This window comes from Salvelinus sp. IW2-2015, linkage group LG23, assembly GCF_002910315.2.
Source record: "Salvelinus sp. IW2-2015 linkage group LG23, ASM291031v2, whole genome shotgun sequence".
NCBI lineage: Eukaryota > Metazoa > Chordata > Actinopteri > Salmoniformes > Salmonidae > Salvelinus > Salvelinus sp. IW2-2015.
This window is the reverse complement of record NC_036863.1, coordinates 3,853,020-3,872,065: the sequence shown is the minus strand read 5'-3', so window position 1 is coordinate 3,872,065 and position 19,046 is coordinate 3,853,020. Positions and strand designations below refer to the sequence as shown.

The window sequence follows — 19,046 nt, the reverse complement described above, 5'->3', positions numbered from 1 at the left end:
CTGCAGATCCTCTTAAGCTCTGTCAGGTTGGAAGGGGAGCGTCGCAGCACAGCTATTTTCAGTTCTCTCCAGAGATGTTCAATCATATTCAAGACCGAGCTCTGGCTGGGCCACTCAAGGACATTCAGACACTTGTCTCCAAGCCACTCCTGCGTCGTCTTGGCTGTGTGCTTAGGGTCATTGTCCTGTTGGAAGGTGAACCTTGGCCCTAGTCGGAGGTCCTGAGCGCTCTAGAGCAGGTTTTCATCAAGGATCTCTGTACTTTGCTTTGTTCATCTTTCCCGATTCTGACTAGTCTCCCAGTCCCTGCAGCTGAAAAACATCCCCACAGCATGATGGTGCAACCACCATGCTTCACCGTAGGGATGGTGCCAGGTTTCATCTGGACGAAACGCTTGGTTTTCAGGTCAAAGAGTTCAATCTTGGTTTCATCAGACCAGAGAATCTTGTTTCTCATGGTCAGAATCTTTAGGTGCCTTTTGGCAAACTCCAAGCGGGCTGTCATGTGTCTTTTACTGAGGAGTGGCTTCCGTCCGGCCACTAACATAAAAGGCCTGACTGGTGGAGTGTTGCAGAGATGGTTGTCCTTCTGGAAGGTTCTTCAATCTCCACAGAGGAACTCTGGAGCTGTCAGAGTGACCATCGGGTTCTTGGTCACCTCCCTGACCAGCGGCCAGCTCTAGGAAGAGTCTTGGTGGTTCTAAACTTCCTCCATTTAAGAATGATTGAGGCCACTGTTCTTGAGGACCTTCAATGCTGCATGAATGTTTTGGTACCCTTCCCCAGATCTGTGCCTCGACACAATCCTGTCTCGATGCTCTACGGACAATTACGTTCATTCGACCTCATGGGTTTTTGCTCTGAAATGCACTGTCAACTGTGGGACCTCAGACAGTGTGTGTGCCTTTCCAAATCATGTACAACCAATTGAATTTACCACAGGTGGACTCAATCAAGWTGTAGAAACATCAAGGATGATCAATGGAAACAGGATGCACCTGAGCTCAATTTCAAGTCTCATAGCAAAGTGTCTGAATACTTATGTAAATAATGTATTGTTTTTAAAAAATGTAATACATTTGCAAAACAAATATTTTTTTTTACTTTTCGCTTTGTCATTATGCGGTGTTGTGTGTAGATTGATGAGGATATTTTATTTATTTAATACATTTTAGAATAAGGCTGTAAAGTAACAAAATGTAGAAAAGGGGAAGGAGTCTGAATAGACTATTTCCAGACATAGTAGCCACAAAAGACTCAGGAAGTCTATTGATGATTGACATCAAATATTTGTTTATTCAAGATAAACTGGTTTATTAATTATCCTGAAACTTAAGGATCACCACCCTAGATTCATCCCAAAAGTATGCTTAATCATGATTTTGTATGGTACAGTACAATGTAAGCACTAGGCGATTCCAAGAGAAACAAATATTATCAATGTAAGCACTATATTATCCAGCTGTGTATAAAACAAACCAGTGGTTACATAAGCTGACTATCAAGGCTCAACTAAAAAGGACATGGAACTGAAACACAACAAACTGTGCATAGCCAAATCTCAGCAAACAGTTCCACCAAAGAGCAAATAAGCCTGAATGGCATTCTGTTGATAAAAAAGGGTAACACCAAAGAATAAATGAGCTGGAATTGGTAGTTGTACAAACAGACCTTTAGTCAGTTTCTGTGTTTCTCTTTCCAGTTTGATCAACTAAAATAAAACCTTTCCCTGTGAGCCAGCACTACTTGAATCCCAGAGTGAAACCTGGGAGAAGCCAGAGGGCTAAGTATCCACCAAGGTAAAGAAAGTGTTGAACCGAATCAATCTATTTGAATGCCAGGAGGTGAGAATGGTGAGGTTCCCTGGGGATGACCAGTTGAGTGGATCAAAGTACACAGTCTGACTGGGCGTAGAGGTCTGTTAACAGTGTCGCCACAAAGGTGATTTAGAAGGGCACTGGGCACAACTCCAAAAAAGATTACAAACCACGAGTAGGCCGACTGCTGAAGAGAAGTCTCAGACTACTGTTCATGTATGGCTTCCTGCATCAATGTGGGGGGGGGGGGGGTCAAAGAAATCAAAACGAAAAATTCATTGGAGTCAAAGTGCGATGACTTTCAGCAGGTGTGAGAATTGTTTTGACCACTGGACAATCAAAACTTCCTTCTGAAAGCCCAAAACAATTCACAACACTAATTGGCTCTTAGTGTGTTAGGGAGTGTTAGGGAGTGCAAAGCATTGGCTTAAAAGCTAAGCCTGTGCGGGATATAATAAAAGGCATGGCTTCCGATACGGTATATAAAGGCTTGGACACACCAAAAGCATCTGCCGGCCGAGAGTACATATCACCTCCGAACAGAGTGCCGGCCATAATTTGCAAAACAATTGAAAACCGATTGTACACATAATCACACGAAGATGTTAGCAGTCCACCAGTAGGTGGTCCCTAAAACACAGCCAGCCGAACCAACGGTAGATAAACAGTCGGTGTGAACTTTACACAGCTGACTTTTAGAACTTGTTTGTCAGTGCAGCTTGACACAGATCTTTGAGCTTTTGGCTGTCCACCAGAAGAAGAAACAAACTCTGAACGAGGTACCTATCCAGTACAGGCCTAAAAATCAGGAAACCAAGGATGTGTTCGTCCTTAGGGTAAAACTAAACTCAAGTGACAGATTTACTACCTGAAACCACAGAATCTGCAAAGCATATTTTTGAGATGCGCAACCGTTAATATATAACTTGCTCCCATTGTCTCAGTCTAGCAAACAGTAGTGGAACATGTGTGCAGAACCGTAATTTTAGTAGCTTGTATTACTAGCTACTGTGTCTACCCAAAATAGATTTTACGTGGGGGTAACTCCATAATCCATTACTGAAAATTTACATTTAGGCCTTGGTACTACTGATTGAGAATTGTGGTTCTGGCAGCCTAGCTATACAACTGGGAGATATTGTAGTTCAGACCTGGGACTCGGCCATACATGAACCTTCAAGTGGTCAGAGGAATAAAAAATAAAACAATTAACAGCCTAATACCTGATTGATGCCAATTACATTTTTTAATCTGAGGGAGCAATTTGCTGTTCATTTCAATTATGATCAGGCAGCAACTTATTTATTGTCAACAGACGGTCATTTGAGTCAACCAATAGGAAACATTCAGAGTCCAATAGCTTGGTATTGAAGGGGTGGTGGTTAACAAGTCCAGTAATATGTATTGCCCTAAAAACCTGGTACAAACCATTCTGTTTGCAGCTGCTCACAGGCAAGTGCAAAATTCAACATCTCCCAAAAAAGGAAAACTCATCTTCTTACAAACCCCTTAAAATGAGTCACTCACAAAGCAGAATGGAAGAATCACTTTGTTACATTCATATTGCCCAACTCCATGTCTCCATCTGTCATTGTGTTTATGCAGTTATGCATGCAGTCTCCATGGCCTCTATGGATAATGATGGAACTACCAAGTATCCATAAGAGAGTCAGGTGAAAACACTGAACATTTTCAAAGCATCTGTGGTAAAGGGCAGAAAAATAATGTATATCATGGATTTCGTTAACCAACAGATTTCCTTCCCTTTTGAAACTTTGACGTTAAAAAGTTTAACGCCATCCATCATTTTGACTGACACAAATATTCACACAAACATAAAAAGGATAAGCTAATGATTTTCCAATTCATGCACACCTCATCTGTAGCCTACTGCACATTGGGGTGCTGCAGCCAAAGCAAAGTTGTGTGTTTATTGACCATCACATTCACCCAAATGAAGTCGCACTCAACGGATTCAAATATATGCTGGCAGAACYTCTGATGGACATAACAATAGTACGTAACATTTATGGTGGGACATTATTTTTATTTTTATTTTTTATTTTAAATAGGCCTATTACATTGAAATAGCCTCTTTCAGTTGTAAGGAATGAGGGAAGGACTCACAGCTCATGGCTATGACTCTTTTCCTAAGGAGAGTGTGAGGTGTGTCTCGTTTTAGAGCTCTGTTAATCAGTGTCAGACGGGTTCAGTAACAGCTGATAAAAATACATCGCAGAGGGGCGTGACAACAAATCAAGCCTGCCAATCATTAGTGAACCGAGACCTTGCTGAAACGTAGCAGTAGTGTTTGAGCCAAGAATTACTAAAAATAGAGATCAATAGGGATTCAAAATAAAAACCATAGTTGACCATTCTGGATGGAGGACGACCATTAATGATTACAAGAGCGACATACAGTAGGAGCCCTTGAGAGAGGCACAAAGGGGCCAGTCAGCCATCCCAAGCCTTGTGATTCAGCCCTGTAGCGTGAGAATGGAACACTTTGCATGAGGAACTGCTGCCTTGATGCCATGCCCAGCAGCGAGAGAGCAAGTCTCAAAACAAATGCAGGAGGCACAAACCGATAAACACACACCACAACTGAACTCTCATGTCCCTAGTCAACAGGCCATTATAGTATGACACATATAGCCGTTTCAGATACAGTTAGTGACACGTCACGCTATAGGCCTAACAGTTACATTCCTTGTCGTAATGTAAATGATAATGGTTACTACCCATCAGTAATTATAAACTGTCTGGTTCGAGCCCTGAATGCTGATTGGCTGACAGCCATGGTATATCAGACCGTATACGACGGGTATGACAAAATATTTAGTTTTACTGCTCTAATTACATTGGTAACCAGTTTATAACAGCAAAAAGGCACTTCTGGGATTTGTGATACATGGCCAATATACCACTAGTAGGGCTGTGTGCAAGCACTCTGCGATGCGTTGTGCATAAGAACAGCCCTTAGCCATGATATATTGGCCATATACCACAAAATATATAAGTTAGGCTTGCTCTTAAGAGTATTACATTAAAATCACATGGGTTTAACTACCTCCCTGTTCGCTACATACTTCAGTTTGAGACTGCCGTCGTTGCAGTCGTTTGAGGTGACGTCAAACCAATTGGTGTTGTACAAAAAGTCATCAGCGATTGGATCATCTCTAACCAAATCAGAGTATTAAAGCCAATTACAACTTTTTTCAAAATGCTGCTTTACCCACATTTGTTCTGGCTATGGCCCAACCCATCGGTTTTTGGGACCAATCAGAACGGTTAGAATGTGTTTGCGTACACGAAAAGCGTCGGGGAGGTACTCAGAGCCAGACTCATTGCATAGAATAAACTAAGCGACCACGGGAGTGGTGTAGTGTCTGGCCGGTGTAAGGAGTTTGGGTAGCCAGGAAAGTTTACTACGCCTGCTTTAGAATCAGTTGTGGTCATTAACAGTGACTATCACACTTAGGCCGTCTAAACCACAATGACATACAGTAAGATATGAACAACTATTCATATAACCTTGACGAAGCAAATCATTGACGACAGCAACAGGTACAGTAATCATGTGACAGCGTCTAAGGTAATGGAATGGCACACACCCAAGGGATCAATAACGTCTTCACATGCACCTGGAGACTACCAGGAGAAGACGTTCTCCAGAGACGGTCAAGTTTGGTAACCACAGTGGCAGGGCACTGCATTCCACACAAACATTTCAAGTGAGGAAATTCCAGCCTGCGAGCTGATGCCAAGTGCCCTGGTATGCTCCAAATCCAGTAGCCTGTGTGTGCCGGTTGGATTTGTTACAGTGTCCTTCGCTGCAGCATACACGGATATCCATCCAAATGAAGGCCCTTACCTTACCCTTACCTTGCAAGCCTGCTAGTCTTAAGGGCTACAGGGGGGGTCAGTTATGAACATAGAAATAACCTTTTTCCCCTTCCGTTCAAAGTTGAGCGCAACGGTAATTCGTTTTATGAGTACTTCCATTGCATATGAATATTATACTTTACTGTCAGTGCCTCAGTCACAGGGTCAACTTTTTAAGAGCACAAATCCTGCTCGAAAAACACTTAACATTGCCGAAAGAGGAACTGAAGGCACTGCAAATGGAAAGGTACATCAAATCAATTGCCTGTAATTATCCTTTTAAGTGAATTTTGGAATATTCTCATATGTCGAATGGATTCCGAAAAGGAGACAGCCGAAAAGGAGATGCTGATGCTACTCCAGTGCAGCGTGAGGAATGAGTTGAAAACTGACATACCGACCCAATACATTTTCACACAACTGAATTTCTAATCATCTGTACAGCTGCCCTAATTCACAGCAGAAAAACAAGAACAAAATTCTAAATCACTGCCTTGTGATCATGTGTTTATTTAACAGAACTCTGCATCTCACAAAATAAAAACTTAAGATAGAAGAAGTAGGCCATGAGGGTAAGTATAATTCCCTCAAGCAGCTGCTAATGTTGGTCGTAATTCTGCCAGAACCATAAAGGAAAACTATCCCTGGCAGTTTGACCCTTCCTCACCCGGGACTTGCACACTAGACACCACCCAATCAAATGGAGCCAAGGAGTTGATCAGAACATTCCTTCTAGGGCCCCAAAAAAATTACAAATTATTTGGAACTCATGAGGCGCCGCAGTCACTCGCGGGTCTGTGTATCCACACATGCCATCAGTCAGCCCTAGCGTTTTGAGAGCCCTAAGCAAAACATTTTACCTACCCACTCTCTTTTTTGCCCACAATTCTACACATTTTGCCAAAGGGTAGAGATCAATAGGGGCCCATCAGTCGGTAATTCGTCCATGACTACTAAAAGTTTAGATTGGTAAGTTAGCTGGCCACTAGACTATCAACATTATTTAAATAAACTGCTGATATGGGTTAATTGAGTGGCTGTCAGTGACTGACAAAAAAAAAAAAAATGCTGATGCACAACCAAATTTCGAAAATTGCAACTTATCTATTCTACCTCTCAACAGTAAGTTGAGACAGACTGAATCACCCTCCTCAAAAAAATAAAAATAAAAAGGAAATTGATCCGGCTGCCAGTTGCCCATCCCTGTTCTAGATCAACAGAATCTTAACAGATACTTCAAACTGCATATGGTGGCATCTGTGTAAAGGGAAGGACAGCCAGGCAGACAGACACACACTAATCCTTCACCTCCTCTCGCTTCTGTTCGGAGACCAATATCGGAGCACTACTGGAATTCAGGGCAGGAAATTCCATTACCTCGATACTCTGATTTGAAAACAAGTTTAAACTAAACTCAGAATTCACTGTAGGGGAAGTACAAGAAAGACAGAAAGTTATTTATTGTGGACCATTAGTGGAATTGTCCAAAGACACCTGCATTCATAAGCTACTGAGCTGGCCACTGAGGATCCGTTGAAGAAAGTTAGCTTGAAATCACCATGCAGGAACTGTAAAGTGGCATGGAAATAAACAGTAGAAAAACCAATACTGGTAAAATGAGCAGTTCACAGCAAGATGTAATTATTTTCCCCAGCATGTTAAACACCCGCTTGGGTCTAACAATGACATTTAGTTGCATACTGGTTCCAAAAAAGACAAACTATGGCCAGCTGGCAAAGCCAGAGCTTGATGTCGTAACAACATAGCAGAAAACAGGGCCAAKGTAGCCCGATTTACAAATCKAATGTTATTTGTCACATACACACGGTTAGCAGATGTTAATGCGAGTGTAGCGAAATGCTTGTGCTTCTAGTTCCGACAATGCAGTAATAACCAACAAGTAATCTAACAATTCCACAACTACTACCTTATACACACACACACAAGGGTAAAGGGATAAAGAATATGTACATAAAGATATATGAATGAGTGATGGTACAGAACGGCATAGGCAAGATGCAGTAGATGGTATAGTGTACAGTCTAGAACACTAAGTCATAGTATGCAGATAATTAACCAATAATTAAACTCTCCTGACCATGCAAGTAGGCTGCTGGCTACACCAGATTTCTCAGCTGTAATGTGGCCTGCAGTAGAGCCACTAAGATTCTGGGTCCACATTTGGCTGACGCTATTTTCAAAAATGCCAGATTTAGGTTTCCTTTGCTGTATCGGACGTTGCAACATCTTTCCACATTTATGGATCCCTTTCAAGATATTTTCATGTGAGGTTATGATTAATAATGATGAACCTAATGAACCGGTTGGTCAGGATCATTTGCCAGTTCAGGCCAAACAAAGCAGTATATTTGTATTCCAAAAAGCATTTCTTAAGGCTTGTGTGACCACAGTCATCATGAGTGCAAACCAGATTTTATTGGTCACATACACATATTTAGCAGATGTTATTGCGGGTGTAGCGAAATACTTGTGTTCCTAGCTCCAACAGTGCAGTAATATCTAACAATTCACAACAATACACACAAATCTAAAAGTAATATATATATTAGGACGAGCAATGTCGGAGTGGCATTGACTAAAACAGTAGAATATAATACAGTATATACACAAATGAAATGAGTAAAGCAGTATGCTACCATTAATAAAGTGACTAGTGTTTCCATGTACACTACCGTTCAAAATTTGGCCCGTGGATGATTTTATTTGCCCCCCCAAGTTTTAGTAAATGTTTCATTTTTATTACTAAAAAAACAAAAAGTGATTTGAAATGATTATGTTTGATATCGTTTTTGTCAAATATTATATCCATTTGGGCTTTGTGTGGTCAATTTACAGTCTACAAATGATTTGTAAAAATGTTCTGGCCCCCCTGACCATTCCCTCAAGAAAATAATTGGCCCGTGGCTGAATCCAGTTGAAGATCGCTGGTCTATAGGTTAATTTACGTATGTTAGTGGAAATAAATTGCCATTAGGCTTGGGCGGTATACCGGGCTACTTGGAAATAGCCACGGGATGGTTTTTCAATACTGTCAAAACTATTTATTTTAAAGTTTTTTTTATTTTGTATTATTTGAATATTTGTAGATCCATTATGAAGCTTACTTTAGTTCCACTGGACATTTGAGCCAGTCTAAGGCTGACCCCATTTAGTCACTGTTCGATAGGCTGCTGGATGACAGATTTATTTAGTCGAGCAGTCGCAATTATATATATTTTTTTAATTATGCAGCACAAGACACCTGTCTGATTTGCACCGGTCTCAGTGTACATATCCATTGCAAGGGCCAAGGGTATGGTACAGTCCATCAATCTAAGACATGATACTGAAATTGTATATGGTTATTTTATGTAAAAATGGTGCAACCCTTATATTATTCTACAACAAATGCGCTCTCCCACGTTGGATACAGTCGCTGTCCGCGGTTCTGAAACAAACATAGAATTGGCGCAATTCCCTACGTTGCTATATGCATAACAGTAAAGTTAACAAGCATATTGGAATTGAGAACAATGCGGCYGAGGCAGCAGAGACAAGGAAACATTCCTTGCCTTAACCTAATTGTCCATGAAAATTGAGGAGAAGAAACCAATTTAATTACATCTATAAATCAATAGCCTAACTGTTAAATGTGACTAGTTTCAGGATAATTAGCTAGCCATTAACGTGTAAATAATGACCTTGTTTTGAGTTTATTTTCCTGTAATAATGAATACAAAATCACTAAAAAGTTGTCAGCTATAGGATATGGATATTATTTGAACTGGCTGGGCAGCTAACCTAACGTTAGCTAGCTAACTAGCTAGAAACAAACCAAAATATTGAGAAATAAATGCTTTTAGTTGCCTGGTTTGCTAGATTAGTGTATGTCAATCTGTTTTAAAAACAAATTTAGTATATTAACACCAATAAACCCCGTTATGCTATTTTGGACCACCAGACTGCTGATGTCATCCAGCRTGTCGTTTTAGTGTTTATACTTTTTCATAACGACAAATTTTATGTTGGACGACAATAGAATGTTAAGTAACGGTCTTTATAAATCATCCATATATCTGCAGAAAGAAGCCAGATCTTACTTCTGTRGCCTGTTTAAATGTGTTTAATAGCCTACTGATTCCGTGAGCACCAAGCCAAGGCTGATTTTTTATTTTTTTTTAAGTGTTAGAACAGACTGGTATTACTTATAATTTATTAAGCAATGTTTACACTACTCCAAACAAGCAGAAAAATAAATATTATAATCTAACAGCACCGGTTTGTCACATAATATGTACGCAGCTCCTGCTCCCATAACCTCGTTTTTCTTGATCTCCTTCGTARTGTTACAATCATAATAAATGAATGTCGTCATTAGTAAGCCTTGTATAGTATCCTTGTATAACCACCATCGAGCTGTAGGCCTAAGAGCGCGTCCTGTTTAGTTTTAATACTGTAACTTACTTAGGCCTATATTTCAATATTCTGTATCAATTATTAATTTGTTCATGCCATCACACAGCATAGGAGACATTCCTGCTTTGAAATGCAATCAAGGATTTTAGTTTAACAAAAGGGAGCTTTGAATAATTAGCCTAAACAATAAATATACCGCAATTCACGAATGCATGACACTGTTCAGTCTGCTGTAATAAAGGTGTTAAATACCTTATTTTTCTCATTAGACCAGACTCTCTGGTGTACTTAGTGTTGTTTACACTGTTCCAAATCATCATACATACATACATACATACATACATACATACATACATACATACATACATGTGTGTGTATATATATATACATATATTAATATATACACAGTGGGGAGAACAAGTATTTGACACACTGCCGATTTTGCAGGTTTTCCTACTTACAAAGCATGTAGAGGTCTGTAATTTTTATCATAGGTACACTTCCCATTGTATGATTTTTAAGTAATTAATTTGCATTTTATTGCATGACATAAGTATTTGATCACCTACCAACCAGTAAGAATTCCGGCTCTCACAGACCTGTTAGTTTTTCTTTAAGAAGCCCTCCTGTTCTCCACTCATTACCTGTATTAACTGCACCTGTTTGAACTCGTTACCTGTATAAAAGACACCTGTCCACACACTCAATCAAACAGACTCCAACCTCTCCACAATAGCTAAGACCAGAGAGCTGTGTAAGGACATGCACAAGTGGGATGGGTCTAGGACAATAGGCAAGCAGCTTGGTGAGAAGGCAACAACTGTTGGAGCAATTATTAGAAAATGGAAGAAGTTGAAGATGACAGTCAATCACCCTCGGTCTGGGGCTCCATGCAAGATCTCACCTCATGGGGCATCAATGATCATGAGGAAGGTGAGGGTCAGCCCAGAACTACATGGCAGGACCTGGTCCATGACCTGAAGAGAGCTGGGACCACAGTCTCAAAGAAAACCATTAGAAAACACACTACGCCGTCATGATTAAAATCCTGCAGCGCACGCAAGGTCCCCTTGCCTCAAGCCAGCGCATGTCCAGGCCCGTCTGAAGTTTGCCAATGACCATCTGGATGATCCAGAGGAGGAATGGGAGAAAGTCATGTGGTCTGATGAGACAAAAATAGAGCTTTTTGGTCTAAACTCCACTCGCCGTGTTTGGAGGAAGAAGAAGGATGAGTACAACCCCAAGAACACCATCCCAACCGTGAAGCATGGAGGTGGAAACATTCTTTGGGGATGCTTTTCTGCAAAGGGGACAGGACAACTGCACCGTATTGAGGGGAGGATGGATGGGGCCATGTATCGCAAGATCTTGGCCAACAATCTCCTTCCCTCAGTAAGAGCATTGAAGATGGGTCGTGGCTGGGTCTTCCAGCATGACAACGACCCGAAACACACAGCCAGGGCAACTAAGGATTGGCTCCGTAAGAAGCATCTCAAGGTCCTGGAGTGGCCTAGCCAGTCTCCAGACCTGAAGTCTGTATGGAGGAGTGGGCCAAAATCCCTGCTGCAGTGTGTGCAAACATGGTCAAGAACTACAGGACACGTATGATCTCTGTAATTGAAAACAAAGGTTTCTGTACCAAATATTAAGGTCTGCTTTTCTGATGTATCAAATACTTATGTCATGCAATAAAATGGAAATTAATTACTTAAAAATCATACAATGTGATTTTCTGGATTTTTGTGTTGAGTTTGGTATAACCAATTTCTTCATGTGATTATGATAGGCTGTGTCAGGCKCTATTGGTCACATGCATGTGATGCTTACATGTTTCACGTAAAAACAGCAAGAGTTGAGGGAATAAGGAAAGTTTTTCATTAACAAATTATGGATTTTGGGTAACAGAAATTAAGTCAGAAACAAGTAAGAAACTAAATGGCTGAAATTATGTCGCAGCTTCAGCACGGACAGCGCAATAAAAACTTGCTGTGCTGCCTTTTCGCTGCAGTGAGGAGGAAAGCAAGACAACGTGCAATAGTCACACAGGCACTCGCTGTCATTTTTATTAACAGTGTGACCATTGGACTTTTTCCTTGATCCATTTGTGTGTCTTAATTATTTAAAATCAGAACAGCGTGCTTAAAGCATCAGACAAGCTCAGTGCATTTGAAAAGTATTCAGATCCCTTGACTTTTTCCACATTTTGTTACGTTACAGCCTTATTCTATGAGGATATGAAAATCTGGATACCGTCCAACCATAATTGCCGTGTGTAAAAGCATTTCTATTTATCCAACACAACTATCATACTTGTATCAATTGTAAATGCAAATCGCGTTAAAAACAGTTGATGGCCACAATTAAAAAGAGCTACTATTTTTATTTCTCAACTGGTAATTGAAGCGCGCCTCCCAGTTGACATTCAAGTGCAGGCAACGTTAGGCAGGCTATCAGCACTTCACAATGCGAGTTGAAGGCAGTATGCATTTTGAGAAAAAAATAAAATGCTTTGAAACCTGAATCTTTTACTTCATATTGAGGCATATCTTACCCTGCTTCAAAGTAGCCTAGGCAAAATCCAACCATAGAAACAGAGACAATTATTATATAAAAAGACTTCCTGGTACTCCATTTCTCTCCTGTTCTATTGGTTTTCATATCAACTTTCTTTTGATGTCCAGAAGCTGAAGGCACAATAGTTGCATCTTCAGATTCCCCCTCTTTCTAACAGATGTTCATCTCTGTCACATTTGGAACCGCTCGCATCAGGTGCACTGTTCAGAATGGTGMTTTCCCTCAAATTGCATTTTGGAAAATGTTAGAAAATTACATTTTATTGGCTGCTTCATTACAGGAGTTGCATGGTTTGAATCTAAATGTGATTTCTGTCATTCTGAGCACTGTGGGTGGACGCCCTGTCGGGCTACGCACGCAACACATGGGGTCCGGTAAATTTCTCAAATGCACAGTAAATTTAAATCTGGTCACGTTGTCCGGCACCACGGAAAGAAACCCTGCTTATTGTAATTTCATTACAGAAATTACAAGAATCTATATTTAATTACTTCAAGTCTACAGACGTATGTTGTTTTGTTAATGCCACTGTGAATAGATGGTATTGAAAATGTCATCGAAAGTTAATGGAGAAAATCAAAATCTAATTTTATTTATCACATGCACCGAATACAACAGGTGTAGGTAGAACTTACAGTGAAATGCTTACTTACAAGKCCTTAACCAACAATGCAGTTAAAAATACATGTTAGGTAATAAATAAAACGTTTCAAGAGCACCAATAAAATAAGAGTAGAAAGGAAAGCGGACATGAAATTGTCAATCCATCTTTCATACTTGCTAAAACTGTGTTTAAAAAATAAATAAAAGTATTATTAAAAACACCCACTCAGAAGCATTTCATCTGGAAGAATGCAATACTATGCCTAAACATTCATTTCAGTCCAAAAAAGGATGTACTAATCCCCAAATTCCCCCTTTAAAATCCAACTAAAGGCCATTTCGAAAATCACATTAGAGATACGTCAAATGTCTGAGGCAGCAATAGGAAAAWTTAGACAACCGTGTCTTGCTTATTAACACATTGCGAAATTATCAACAGTTTATGTAGAAATTCCTTTCGATGGGAAAGCCTGTTGCAGCACTGTACTCCCTATGAACTCAGAGAACATACCCATCTCCAAACATTTCACTGAGAACCAAATACTGTATGTTAGCTTAGGACAAAACCCAATATTTAAAAAATATATAAAAAGTGCTTTATATCTTAGAGCAGGGGGTTCTTAAACTTTTTCAGCCTGTGACCCAAATGACCAAAATTCTGTGTGTTCCTGGGACACATGCTTATTTAAACATGCAACCATACGATCAGTACATTTCAATGCCCAAATCAAATACAAAATGAAATATCCATACAAAAAGAGAGAGTTTCCCCCCCCCCCCATTAAAAACACTTAAATATCTGTCTAGGTTGAAACTGTTGCTGTTAAAATATAAGAAATTATTTTTACTCTGAACTAGAATAAACTGATTGATCACATCACACAGGTGTAGACCAGAAAACACACACAGTCCTAATGAGAGGTGTGTGGCTGGTTGAAGTTTAACAAGCATGTCTATTCTGGGCTCAGTATGACAATGCAACCCTGATGTCATGCTCAGCATTGAGTTGGTTTCTGTACTTGTATTTTTTAAGTACARCAGTTGAGAACACTGACTCACATAGGTATGTAACATCTACTGCTGTCAGTCAGGCAGACCGCTTCCTGCTGTAGAAACGCCACCCAGAACTGTGTAAGTGTTTTAGCCCTACCAGCAACAAACTTGTTTTCAACAATAATTTCTACAGTAAGATATACAAGAGGCCTGATAATTTTTAATCTTCACAAGTACTGTTATTAGTAGCTAGCAAGCTTGCTTTGGCTAACATTACTAGCTAGCTATTAGCTGTGTACAAGGGGATTGTTTGAAAGAGAAACGCACATCTACTACTATGACAGATCGTACTCCCTTACTTCTGCTTATCACCTGTTATAAAATGACAACAATYCCTTGCTAGCTGATTTACTTTTCCCACTGTTGAAGCACTGTTTCCTGAAGCCGGGACGGCAGGTAGCCTAGTGGTTAGAGCGCTGGGCCAGTAACCGAAAGGTTGCTGGATCGAATCCCTGAGCTACCCACTGTTCCCCGGTAGGCCATCATTGTAAATAAGAGTTTGTTCTTAACAGACTTGCCTAGTTAAATAAATAAAACATTTCAAAATGAAAATGAAATGATGCCCTGTTCTGAAAGAACTCCCTGGGTTTACTGCCATGCTGTGGATATTTGGTCAGGTCATGTCGTTTTAATTTGTTCGTTTTGAGCACTTCCCCACATCAAACACACTGTGGGCACTTCTCTTGGTTTCATACAAACTTTTGAGAGAAACTCATCGCTGTATTTGCATTTCATGAAGATTGTGCGTATTAAGAACTTGAGGCTAGCAGTAATTAATTAAATAATCATAAATTTACGCTGACATCACGACCCACCATTAATAGGTCTGCGACACCCATACTTTAAGAAAAGCGGTCTTAAAGATATTCTGAGAAACGTACCATGAGCCCTCACATTGACATTGGATGAGAGCGCGATACATGGGTGAAAAAACATCAAGTCAAAACTGTAATTGTGTCCATTTTAAATCTCTGAAAGAGCAGCAYCTTGAGCAAACACAGCACAGAAGCAAAATATACTTGTTTGCGCAAGCGCTTAATGACCAATGACATATTACCCTTTAAATTCTAGCCTCTGCTGTTGTACATACAGTCAATAAATGTACAGTTATGTACTGTCGCATCCTTCCTCCCCCAGTATCAATGCTCCTGATACAAAGTGAAAGACAATTTATGCTTGATCCGTTAAATGTGGTCGGAGGCTTCGTATGGAGGGTGTGASGCAATTGCGTAGCCTCCAGAAGCCAAATCAAGTTATGTACCGCGTCATCATTCGCCTCTCAAATTTGTAACAAATGCGAAGGGCTCCATATAGCTCCGCATTGACATGATTGGTTGACGGTAGGTGGGMGCAGGAAGTCCTGTATAAACACAAACTCAATTCCTTGACAACAGCTTTGTGCATACCGCGACTTCTGCAGAGGACGTATCYCCGTAAATGCTGTAGGGCCACTGCAGTCGACGGATTGACCATGCAGAGCCTTTAAGAGTAGCAAAGGCCAAGGACTCAAATTCTGGATGGAGCAAGGATAACTCGGAGGGGACGGTGTGTTTGTGCTGAAAAAAAGGTCTGAGACAGCAAAGCAACAGAGCAAAGCAGATCTGTACATGTGGCCTCCCAGCTGACAACGCTCCCTGCCTACTCGATTTATTAATAAATTAGGGCATTTGCAAGAAAGCAACGGCATGCAACAAGTTCAGAGCTCGATGTGTGCCAGATCAATTCAGATATAGAACAAAAAAAAAAGTTACATGTCTCCTTCACACAGACGCATTCAGTGCTTTCCTTTTTATAATAGACTAAGCAACAAATCTGGGAATTGTCTGAAACAAATGAGAAAAATCTGTATAAAACTGACATCTGATAGATGTAGGTCACCAAACTGGTTAAGACAATTTCCATGGCTTACAAAGGCATCTCRAAAAGAACATTTCAGATTCAGGGATGTCAAATGTTGAAATAAAAATCTATTTATATTCTTAAAACCCATACTTATTCATAAATCATTAACCATTCAAAAGTGCACAATAGCCTACATTAAATCCATGGGTCATGAGTAACCTACCTGCTGAAGCCGACAGGAAAAGATGAGCTCGACATCCCTGATCCAGCCCCGTATCCATTGCCTCTGTTCCAGCTGTCACTGACCGATGGCAGTGGGGGATACAGGCCAAAGACAGGCTTCTGATCCTGCTGTAGACTCACTGCTGTCGAGGTGTTTGCTCCATAGGGGTAACTCGGCCCGCTCATGGAYCCCACCGAGTTGTGGGTACTAGGCAAGTCCAGGCTGGATATCTGACAATAGCTCCGACGATCATTCTCTTGCTTGATGACCCCTGGGGTGCAAAGCTGGATGAAGGAGGTGTCAGCATCCTCCTCCGTCTTGATGACAGGCATGGAGATGCCTGGCTCCAGAAGCTGCTTCTGCTGGTCCACGCTGTCCACATTTGTACAGTTTCCCCCATTGCTACAGTCTATGGGCTTGGTTTCCATGTTGCCGTCCTCGAGCAGGACATCCTCCACTGACAGGGAGGAAAGGAAAGCAGCCTCGTCAGACACGTAAAACTCATTCAGGTCAGACAGAGAGCCAGGCAAGTCCAAATCGTGCAGAATGTCCATTGTATTGTCGCCAAGGAGCCTCTCGTTGACATCCAAGTCCTTCTGTGACTGTCCAAAGCTGACTGACCCCATGTCAAGCCTGTCCTTATCCATGGGTGAGAAGTTCTCCGTTTTCAGAGAGAAAAGGTCATGAGGGCGTCCAAGTACAGAGCTCCCTGGGGTGTTGGATCGATTCAAATCTGCAATACTCGCCTCCAACAGAGCAAAGTTCTCAAACAGCTGTTGGTTCTGCTGCGGTTTCTGTGGCTGCTGCATTCTAAGGGCCTTCTCCATTACCTTCACTTCAGCCTCCTCTATAGTGAGTCCCCCTGTGGAAAGCTCCATCTGAGTCGTAGTGGCATTCAGTCCGTTGGCGGAGTCTCTGGCTGGTGGCTGGGGTCTGGAGCCTGGCAGATGCATCAGGGAGGTTGATGTGGTGGACTTGGAACCACCTGCGTCACCCGAGAAGCTTCCTTCTACACCGCTCTCTGAGAGTTTACCGAAAGCCAAGCCCTTGTCCTTGTTATTGCTGTGTTTCAGTCCACCTGGATCCATTTCTTGATCCTGTTTGACACACAGAGGAATGCAAGCACTAGTTTAGAAAGTGCTTGTAATTAAATTCATAACACCAGAGAATTATAATTCAAATGCACACCAAAGTTATAGGTAAAAATAAAAAAACATGTTTGAATAGAAATGGGTGCTATGTTATTTACAAATGTTCCTACACAATGCAATAATTTCAATCTCTAAACCACAATATGATCACACCTCTCCTGGCTTCGTGACTGACGCAATATGGCAGCAACAGTAAACATGTCATCCCGCACGAATGATGCAGCTTCCACCTTTGGGCCAATTGAGATATTGCATGACTAACAAATGTCAGGTATTGTGTGTGACCAAGATTATCCATTATCTTGACTAGATACTCAAGTGGCAGCTCTAACAATGACAAGAAATGTCTTAAAAAATGGAAGGCAGGAGGCAAGATCAGMTGTGACTATTCTAMCCAATGAGAGGGCAGATAAGCATGTGAACAACAGGCACAAKTCAAAAATAAAGTACACAACTCCGATTTTAAGTGATATAAACACCTCCTGCAGGAGAAGACAGATTAGGGCCCAGTTAACCCTCTTGCTTCYCCTCTTCCTCTCTGGTGTGACTCACAAATTTCAGTTAATTACTGGAGCCCCTCAGGGGTGCGTGCTCAGTCCCCCTCCAGTTCTCCCTGTTCACCTACGACTGCATGGCCAGGCACAGCTCCAACCCCATCATTAAATTTGCCGACGACACAACAGTGGTAGGCCTGAACACCGACAATGACGAGACAGCCTATAAGAAGGTGGTCAGAGACCTGGACGGGTGGTGCCAAAATAACAACCTATCCCTCAACATAATCAAGACAAAGGAGATGATTGTGGACTACAGGAAAAGGAGGACCGAGCACGCCCCCATTCTCATCGACGGGGCTGTAATGGAGCAGGTTGAGAGCTTCAAGTTCCTTGGTGTCCACATCACCAACAAACTAGAATGGTCCAAACACACCAAGACAGTTTGTGAAGCGGGCATGACAAAGCCTAATCTCCCTCAGGAAACTAAAATGATTTGGCATGGGTCCTCAGATCCTCAAAAGGTTCTACAGCTGCAACATCAAGAGCATCCCGACTGATTGCAACACTCCCTAGTACGGCAACTGCTCGGCCTCCTTCTGCAAGGCACTACAGAGGATAGTGCGTACGGCCCAGTACATCACTGGGGCTAAGCTGCCTGCCATCCAGGACCTCTACACCAGGCAGTGTCAGAGGAAGACCCTAAAAAGTCTCAAAGACCCCAGCCACCCTAGTCAGACTGTTCTTTCTACTACCGCATGGCAAGCGGTACCGGAGCGCCATGTCTAGGACCAAAAGGCTTCTCAACAGCTTTAACCCCCAAGCCATAAGACTCCTGAACAAGTAATCAAATGGCTACCCTGACTATTTGCATTGTCCCGCCCCAAGCCCTCATTTACACTGCTGCTACTCTCCGTTTATCATATATGCATAGTCACTTTAACTATACATTAATGTACATACTTCCTCAATTAGCCCGACTAACCGG

General features: G+C 41.4%; 1 protein-coding gene across 7 annotated transcripts in view; it reads right to left on the bottom strand.

Moving 5' to 3' along the window:
• LOC111950258 (glucocorticoid receptor) overlaps positions 1-19,046 on the bottom strand; it is a 107,712-nt gene that overhangs the window by 83,887 nt on the left and 4,779 nt on the right. For all 7 annotated transcript variants that reach the window (XM_023967686.2, XM_023967692.2, XM_023967687.2 and 4 more), the window contains exon 2: positions 16,414-17,510. In XM_023967686.2, coding sequence (XP_023823454.1) covers positions 16,414-17,501 — 1,088 coding nt within the window. In that variant the 5' untranslated portion in view covers positions 17,502-17,510. The remainder of the gene's footprint in view (positions 1-16,413; positions 17,511-19,046) is intronic.